The sequence below is a fragment of the Lipotes vexillifer genome, unplaced genomic scaffold (assembly GCF_000442215.2).
Source record: "Lipotes vexillifer unplaced genomic scaffold, Lipotes_vexillifer_v1.1 scaffold1011, whole genome shotgun sequence".
Lineage (NCBI taxonomy): Eukaryota > Metazoa > Chordata > Mammalia > Artiodactyla > Lipotidae > Lipotes > Lipotes vexillifer.
Window position 1 is genome coordinate 4,700,257 of NW_006787698.1, and position 9,166 is coordinate 4,709,422.

Consider the following 9,166-nt stretch of genomic DNA (forward strand, 5'->3'; position numbering starts at 1 on the left):
GGGCCTCCCCCCTTGGGGAGCCTTCCCAGGGCTTGGGGGGTTGGGGGGGGGGGGGGGTCTGAGAGCCAGATGAGGGAGCCTCTGTGAGGTTCTCATGCTGGCTTCTCCTCTGTCTTCTGCAGACAAGCAGAATGAAGTGGAGATCCCATCACCCGCAATGAAGGATCGAGAAAAACAGCAAGCGCCACGGCAGAGACCTTCCCAGCAGCCTCCGCCCCCTGGGCCACAGTTCCAGCCCATGTCTCAGATCACCGGGGTGAAGAAGCTGATGCATAGCAGCAGCCTGAACGATTCCAGCATCCCCCGCTTTGGGGTGAAGACAGATCAAGAGGAACTCCTGGCCCAAGTGGGTGGGGCCTCAGGGGGGACTGGGCTGGAGAGGGGCAGGGTTCTCCTGGGCCCCAAAGAAGGACTGGGCTTTGGATCAGCCTGAGATGAGGATTCGGGTGTACCTGCTTTATGAGACTCTCAGGAGAGAGGGAGTGGTCTCAGCTGGTGTCCACAGGGGGCTCTGGAGTATGAACAACAGCACTGAGTTGAGCCCACCTTGAGGCAAGTGTGCTGGCATTTTATACCCTTGTGTCAGTCATTGGCTGGGGGCTGTCCCCAGGGTGGATGGCATCACCCCCTCCACATAGCCTCCTGTGAGGGAAGAGCAGATTTTTGACAAGGGGCAGCTGTGAGACTTTGTAAGCAACAGCCCCAGCAGCTGGGTGATGGGTGCATTGAGACCAGTGAAGGGAATCTGGGCAGAACCCAAACAGCATCCACTACAGACCAGACCTGGATTCGCCTCCTGGCTTTTCCATGAAATTTTAAGCCAAGGGGCTCCCACAATGATTTGTACAGTGGACTTGATGCAAGCTCAGTGGCTCCTCAGCTGACATTTATTGTAACCCTCTGCGTGCCAGTACTGGCCAGGGCTATATTCAGTCATTCAGTGTTTACTGAGCACCTACTATGTGCTGGTGCTGTTCTGAATTCTGGGGAGACATGGAAAATTAGCCCATGTTCCTTTCCTCTCAGCGCTCAAGAGCAGTTTAACTGAGGCTGAGCTGTGCTTTGGGGTCAGCCACGCTGGGTTCACATCCTAGCTTTGCCACTTGTGAGATGCAAGGTCTCGGGTAAGTCATGTCACTGCTCTGAGTTTTGGTTCTGTCACCTGCCATGTGAAATCAAGCGCTTAGTGCAGTGCTTGGTGGATAATACACACTCAGTAGACTCTGGGGTTACTTTGTTATTTTCTGGCCCAGTAGGACCTGGGCAGTAAATTCTATACTGCTGAGCATGCCACCTCCTGGGTGAGCGATAATGGTGCCAGTATTCAGACCAGGGTTCTGAACTCCTAGAAAAGAGTCTAGAGGACCCTGGGCCTTGGGGGCTCCTGACCTCTGGCCTCCATCTCCACCAGGAATTGGAAAATCTGAACAAGTGGGGCCTGAACATCTTTTGCGTGTCGGATTATGCGGGGGGCCGTTCCCTCAGCTGCATCATGTACACGATATTCCAGGTAGGGTGGGCTGAGTGGGGCTGGATGCAAGGGAGGGGGCAGGGCAGGGAGCAGAGGGCCGGTATGGGGGTCACCGCCCCCTACTCTTGCCCTCAGGAGCGGGACCTGCTGAAAAAGTTCCGCATCCCGGTGGACACAATGGTTACATACATGCTGACCCTGGAGGACCACTACCACCCCGATGTGGCCTACCACAACAGCCTGCACGCGGCTGACGTGCTGCAGTCCACCCACGTGCTGCTGGCCACACCTGCACTGGATGTGAGCATCGCCTGGCCCCCATGTCTCCCCAGCTGCCCCCCACACTATCCATCTCCAATCTTCTGTTTATCTCTCTGACCCTGAGTCTCTGACGTCCATCTCTCTCTGACCCCGTTCCTCTCTCTCCTGACTCACCATCTTTCTTTTTTTTTTTTTATAAATTTATTTATTTATATTTGGCTGCGTTGGGTGTTCGTTGCTGCGTGCGGGCTTTCTCTAGTTGTGGCGAGCGGGGGCTACCCTTCGTTGCGGTGCGCGGGCTTCTCATTGCGGTGGCTTCTCTTGTTGTGGAGCACGGGCTCTAGGCGTGCGGGCTTCAGTAGTTGTGGCTTGCGGGCTCTAGAGAGCAGGCTCAGTAGTTGTGGCTCAAGGGCTTAGTGGCATGTGGGATCTTCCCAGACCAGGGATCAAACCCGTGTCCCCTGCATTGGCAGGCGGATTCTTAACCACTGCGCCACCAGGGAAGCCCTCCCCATCTTTCTTGACTCCCCATCTCTCTCTTATCCTGTCTCTCTGACTCCCCATCTTTCAAACCCATCTCCCTCTGCCCCCAGGCCGTATTCACGGACCTGGAGATTCTCGCCGCCCTCTTCGCAGCTTCCATCCATGATGTGGACCACCCTGGGGTCTCCAACCAGTTTCTCATCAACACCAGTAAGTGGCCCGCCACGGGGGCGGGGCCTGCTGGGCTGGCTGCGGGGCCTGCGGTGCCCCTCCCAGCGGGGGGCGCCCTGGGTGGGTCCTCCCCTCCCCTGACTGCCCGACCCTGCCTGGGCTACAGATTCTGAACTGGCGCTCATGTACAATGACGAGTCGGTGCTGGAGAATCACCACCTGGCCGTGGGCTTCAAGCTGCTGCAGGAAGACAACTGCGACATTTTCCAGAACCTCAGCAAGCGCCAGCGGCAAAGCCTGCGCAAGATGGTCATCGACATGGTGGGCGGGGCGAGGGGCGGGGACAGAGCAGGAAAGGTCACCTTTGGAGCAAGGGGGCATTGGGGAGGGCCAGGTCTGAGTCTGGGACAGAAAGGCCCCTAGTGGGGGAGGCGTCCTTTGGGAGTGGGTCGTGGCGGCTGATTGTGCGGAGTGAAAACTTCAGAGGCCCTGCCCAGGTCAGTACAGTGGGCAGCCAGGCTTCGATGGCCCCTGTGAGAACTTCTTGCCCACAGGTGCTGGCCACGGACATGTCCAAGCACATGACCCTCCTGGCTGACCTGAAGACCATGGTGGAGACCAAGAAAGTGACCAGCTCGGGGGTCCTCTTGCTGGATAACTATGCCGACCGCATCCAGGTGCCCCCCTCCCCACACCGTATAGGGAGATTGGACCCTCCCCTCCCCCACTTAGGTCTGCCCCTCCCTCTGCTCCAGCTCCCAGGTTGCCCATCTTCCTGTCTCTTTTTCTCTATTCCATGCAACCCTTTCCAACTCCCACCTCTCCATCCCATCTCCCCCCCATTTCCTCCGGTTCGCTCTTCCCTTTCCTCGTCAACCCGTTTCCATGTCCCCCACACCCCTGTCTCCCCACCGCCTCTTTTCCCTTCCCTCCCTCTGCCCTTTGCTCATCAGCCTCGTCTCATCTCTCCCCTTCTCTCCCCCACCCACCGACCCTCTTCCCGCACCTCTTCTACCTTTCTCCATCTCCCCGCTACCCATTCTCCCCTACTCTCCTTCCAAAGGGGAAGTAAGGAAGTGTGAGGCCTCAGACTAGGACGGGGACACGGCCTCTGAAGGTCCCCCACCCCATGCAGGTCCTACGGAACATGGTGCACTGTGCAGATCTCAGCAACCCCACCAAGCCGCTGGAGCTGTACCGCCAGTGGACCGACCGCATCATGGCCGAGTTCTTCCAGCAGGGCGACCGTGAACGCGAGCGTGGCATGGAGATCAGCCCCATGTGCGACAAGCACACGGCCTCGGTGGAGAAGTCTCAGGTACAGTCTCGGCACCACTGGAAGACAGCAGGGCGGGCCTCCTCACCCTACACCGGCCTGGAGCTCCAAAGGCCCAAGAGGTCCTAACCTGCCCGTACACAGTGTCAAGTTTGTCTTTGTTTTTTCCTTCTCTATCCTGATAGGAAATAGGCAACACTTTCTCCTCCACAAAACAATTGAACTGAGCCTCTGGACTCATAAGTTGTAGTTTTGCAGAGAGCAGGCTCAGTAGTTGTGGCTCAAGGGCTTAGTGGCATGTGGGATCTTCCCAGACCAGGGATCAAACCCGTGTCCCCTGCATTGGCAGGCGGATTCTTAACCACTGCGCCACCAGGGAAGCCCTCCCCATCTTTCTTGACTCCCCATCTCTCTCTTATCCTGTCTCTCTGACTCCCCATCTTTCAAACCCATCTCCCTCTGCCCCCAGGCCGTATTCACGGACCTGGAGATTCTCGCCGCCCTCTTCGCAGCTTCCATCCATGATGTGGACCACCCTGGGGTCTCCAACCAGTTTCTCATCAACACCAGTAAGTGGCCCGCCACGGGGGCGGGGCCTGCTGGGCTGGCTGCGGGGCCTGCGGTGCCCCTCCCAGCGGGGGGCGCCCTGGGTGGGTCCTCCCCTCCCCTGACTGCCCGACCCTGCCTGGGCTACAGATTCTGAACTGGCGCTCATGTACAATGACGAGTCGGTGCTGGAGAATCACCACCTGGCCGTGGGCTTCAAGCTGCTGCAGGAAGACAACTGCGACATTTTCCAGAACCTCAGCAAGCGCCAGCGGCAAAGCCTGCGCAAGATGGTCATCGACATGGTGGGCGGGGCGAGGGGCGGGGACAGAGCAGGAAAGGTCACCTTTGGAGCAAGGGGGCATTGGGGAGGGCCAGGTCTGAGTCTGGGACAGAAAGGCCCCTAGTGGGGGAGGCGTCCTTTGGGAGTGGGTCGTGGCGGCTGATTGTGCGGAGTGAAAACTTCAGAGGCCCTGCCCAGGTCAGTACAGTGGGCAGCCAGGCTTCGATGGCCCCTGTGAGAACTTCTTGCCCACAGGTGCTGGCCACGGACATGTCCAAGCACATGACCCTCCTGGCTGACCTGAAGACCATGGTGGAGACCAAGAAAGTGACCAGCTCGGGGGTCCTCTTGCTGGATAACTATGCCGACCGCATCCAGGTGCCCCCCTCCCCACACCGTATAGGGAGATTGGACCCTCCCCTCCCCCACTTAGGTCTGCCCCTCCCTCTGCTCCAGCTCCCAGGTTGCCCATCTTCCTGTCTCTTTTTCTCTATTCCATGCAACCCTTTCCAACTCCCACCTCTCCATCCCATCTCCCCCCCATTTCCTCCGGTTCGCTCTTCCCTTTCCTCGTCAACCCGTTTCCATGTCCCCCACACCCCTGTCTCCCCACCGCCTCTTTTCCCTTCCCTCCCTCTGCCCTTTGCTCATCAGCCTCGTCTCATCTCTCCCCTTCTCTCCCCCACCCACCGACCCTCTTCCCGCACCTCTTCTACCTTTCTCCATCTCCCCGCTACCCATTCTCCCCTACTCTCCTTCCAAAGGGGAAGTAAGGAAGTGTGAGGCCTCAGACTAGGACGGGGACACGGCCTCTGAAGGTCCCCCACCCCATGCAGGTCCTACGGAACATGGTGCACTGTGCAGATCTCAGCAACCCCACCAAGCCGCTGGAGCTGTACCGCCAGTGGACCGACCGCATCATGGCCGAGTTCTTCCAGCAGGGCGACCGTGAACGCGAGCGTGGCATGGAGATCAGCCCCATGTGCGACAAGCACACGGCCTCGGTGGAGAAGTCTCAGGTACAGTCTCGGCACCACTGGAAGACAGCAGGGCGGGCCTCCTCACCCTACACCGGCCTGGAGCTCCAAAGGCCCAAGAGGTCCTAACCTGCCCGTACACAGTGTCAAGTTTGTCTTTGTTTTTTCCTTCTCTATCCTGATAGGAAATAGGCAACACTTTCTCCTCCACAAAACAATTGAACTGAGCCTCTGGACTCATAAGTTGTAGTTTTGCACCCAGACAGTTGTAACTCACTTGTAGCAACTGCCGTAACATCAGTCATAACACTTAACCTGGCCCTTAGTTACAGACTTCATGTCCTTTCAGCCTCTCGGTTTCCCTATAACCTGGCCACTCATTTTGTGCCTGAGTTTTGGTGGAGTTTGTTGTTGTTGTTTGGCCACGCCACGTGGCATGCGGGATCTTAGTTCCCTGACCAGGGATTGAACCCGTGCCCCCCTGCAGTGGAAGTGCGGAGTCTTAACCACTGGACCACCAGGGAAGTCCCTTGGAGGATTTTGAAATGAAGCTAAATGACTCGTCTTCATCACGTGCCTTTTTAATTTAACGAGAGGGACAGAAACACAGTCTCATAAAAGACAACACAAGTGTGAACATGAGAGTTTCTCACTCTCCCTGCTTCCAGCCTCCTCCCTGGTGAGACCTCCTCTTCCCTGTTCGGTGTGTATGCCCTTCCCATCCAGAGTTATGCAGCCTCAACACTGTTGGGATTTGGCTCTGGATCATTCTTTGTGGTGGGACCGTCCTGTGCATTGTAGGGTGTTGAGCAGCATCCCTGGCCTCCACCCACTAGATGCCAGGAACACCCTCCCCTTCCTGCGGTAACAACCAAAAATGTCTCCAAACACTTCCAAATGTTCCCAGGGCATGCACATAGCCCCAGACCCCTGATGAAAACCAGTTTTGCTTGTTTTATTATGTATTTATGTTCACAAGCAACTTAATAGCAATAGTTTGTGGGTTTAGCTTTTTTAAAAAATATAAACTGTATCAATATATACCTTTTTTTGGGGGGGGGGGTGGCACTGCATGGCTTGCAGGATCTTAGTTCCCTGACCAGGGATTGACCTGGGCCCTTGGCAGTGAAAGTGCGGAGTCCTAACCACTGGACCGCCAGGGAATCCCAATGTATACCTATTTTTATACAGCTTGCCTTTTCTTTCCAAAAATGACTTGGAGATCTGTCCACATTATTACACATAGATTAAGCTTATCCCTTTTCACTACTGTATAGTATTCCCACAGAGACAGATGGATAATGGTTTGTGTAGTGAGTGCTCTGTTGGTGGACATATAAGTGTTTAGTAGTTAGGAATTCACAGTGACTCAAAGAGGATAAAGCTTTATTGGTTTTTTTTTTTTTCTCTTATGTAAGGAAAGTCTGGAGAAAGGGAATTTGGCTCTCTCTGGCTCCACATAGTTGGCAGGCACCCCAGAACTTTCAGTGTTTCTCTTCTATCATGCAAAGCTTGGGACTTCTCTCCTGAGATGTCTCTTGTGGTCACAGATGCTCTTGAAGCTCCAACCATTCCTCCCTGGAATGTCGGGGAACTAAGATCCCACGTGCTGCATGGTGTGGCCAAAGAAAATAATAATAACTTAAAAAAATAAACTGATTCCCAACTGATGTATATATGGAGGTGTTTCCAGTTTTTGTTTGCATCTCAGAGGTGTTTTTTTTCTTTTTTTCTTACTTGTGCAAGAGTTTTTCCAGGGTGGTTCTGGAGAAGCAAGATTGCTGGGTCCAAGGGTATCAACATCTTTTATTTTTTTTATTTTTTGCCACGCCACGCAGCATGCGGGATCTTTGGGACTTCCCTGGCAGCCCAGTGGTTGGGTCTTCACCTTCCAGTGCGGGGGTTGGTGTGGGTTCGATCCCTGGTCGGGGAGCTAGGATCCCACATGCCTCGTGGCCAAGGAACCAAGACATAGAACAGAGGCAATATTGTAACAAATTCAATAAAGACTTAAAAAAAAATTTGTATTAGATCCTGCAGCATGGTGGTGCCATCTGCACCAGCAGATCCCTGGTTTATTCTTCCTTCTCCCTCCTTCAGGTGGGTTTCATCGACTACATTGTACACCCGCTGTGGGAGACGTGGGCCGACTTGGTTCACCCAGATGCCCAAGAGATCCTGGACACTTTGGAGGACAACCGGGACTGGTACTACAGCGCCATTCGGCAGAGCCCATCGCCACCACCCGAGGAGGAGCCCGGGGGACCAGGCCACCCCCCTCCACCGGATAAGTTCCAGTTTGAGCTGACGCTGGAGGAGGAAGAGGAGGAGGAGGTGTCCACTGCCCCAGGTGCAACTGAAGTGCAGGAATTGTCCACCGCCCAGGACTTGTTCCCAGCTGAGGAACCGTTGGAGGTCGATGGCCAGGACCAGTCTACGGAGGTGGAGGTAGAGGAAATGTACTTGACACAGCAAGCAGACTCAGCAGATAGTGTGGCTAAGGGTCAGGACGCGTCCACGCCCCCAGGTGCATCTGTAGGCTGCAGCAGCCCCCCTGCCCTGTCTCCTGAGAGCCTCCCTCTGCCTTTCTTGAGGACCCCGCCCCCTCCAGAGGAGGACCCGGGCCTTCTGGGCCTCCCCTCCACGGCGGCCGAGGTGGGGGCCCAAAAAGAGGATCAGGCTGCCAAAAGGGCATGCTGCGCCTGCACAGGAACATCGGGCGAGGATCCATCCACACTCCCAGCTCCTGGAGGGTGGGGGTCAGCTGGAGGCCCTACCTGAGCCTCAGCCTCTACAACCCGTTGGCCTCCCTGCCTCCCGCCACCACCATCACCCCCCCACCTCCTCCACTGCCTCAAAGACTCTTGGGCCTCCTGAGAAAAAAGAAAACAGAAAAGTGGGGTTTTTTCTCTTTTCTTTTTTTCCCCTTTCCCCCCACCCCCTCCCATGGGGCCTCTTTTTGGAGGTGGGGGCTGGGGAACAAGGGGCTGAGGTCCCTGAAGGGATTTTATTTTTGGAATTTTAATTGTTACATTTTTAGAAAAAAAAAAACAAAAAAACACAAAAAAGCCCAGGATGAAACACAGCAACTGTAGATGCTCCTGTACCCAGCTCCCCTCGGCCAGCTCCAACCCCCTCCTCTGACCCACCCCCGCTTCCCCCCCCACCTCCCCACCCCCCCCACCCCCCCGCAACCGCCCCAGGTTCCAGGCTCAGTCTTCCGGCCTCTTCGGGCTCTTCACCTGGTGTAGGGTCTCCCTCCAGACTTTTCTTCTGAATTTGGGAGGGTCTCTAGAACCCAGCCAGGAATAGCCATTCTGGGCGGGGCCTCTGGGGGCGGGGAGGGGGCGCCCCATGAGCTCTCTGCCCTCCCCCCCAGAAGTCTTCAGCCTCATTTTGCACAAACCTGGCAATACTGACTTGGGGGACGGGCAGCGGGGAGATGGGGGGATTTTAGGAGGCAGGGGTAGGATGTTGGAGGGACATTCACACCACCCACCTGGGGTCTGAGGTTTGATGAGGGTGTGATCCACACTACTCCACCGGCCACCCCTTTCCCCTTCCAGTCTGGTTTCCGTTTGAATTTTCTCCGTTTGCGGGGGCGGGGGATGGCTTGGAGCCGCACCCCTCCTTCCAGCTGCTTCTCCTCTTGTCTCTGCCTTAATGATTCCCACGGCCATAGGAGGGGGGGTTGCAGT

The 9,166-nt window shown here is 56.0% G+C and overlaps 1 protein-coding gene across 6 annotated transcripts in view; it reads left to right on the top strand.

Annotated features, from left to right (window-relative positions):
- The window catches only part of PDE4A (phosphodiesterase 4A), a 44,304-nt gene extending 35,791 nt beyond the window's left edge, over window positions 1-8,513 (top strand). For 3 of the 6 annotated variants that reach the window (XM_007460665.1, XM_007460664.1, XM_007460667.1), the window contains 8 exons: window positions 123-346; window positions 1,412-1,510; window positions 1,607-1,771; window positions 2,326-2,425; window positions 2,553-2,707; window positions 2,941-3,063; window positions 3,522-3,704; window positions 7,569-8,249. In XM_007460665.1, the coding sequence (XP_007460727.1) occupies window positions 123-346; window positions 1,412-1,510; window positions 1,607-1,771; window positions 2,326-2,425; window positions 2,553-2,707; window positions 2,941-3,063; window positions 3,522-3,704; window positions 7,569-8,249 (1,730 nt within the window). Of the gene's footprint in view, window positions 1-122; window positions 347-1,411; window positions 1,511-1,606; window positions 1,772-2,325; window positions 2,426-2,552; window positions 2,708-2,940; window positions 3,064-3,521; window positions 3,705-7,568 lie in introns of all 6 variants that reach the window. The other 3 variants (XM_007460666.1, XM_007460668.1, XM_007460669.1) reach the window with 2 other exon arrangements.
- The last annotated feature ends 653 nt before the right edge of the window (window positions 8,514-9,166 follow it).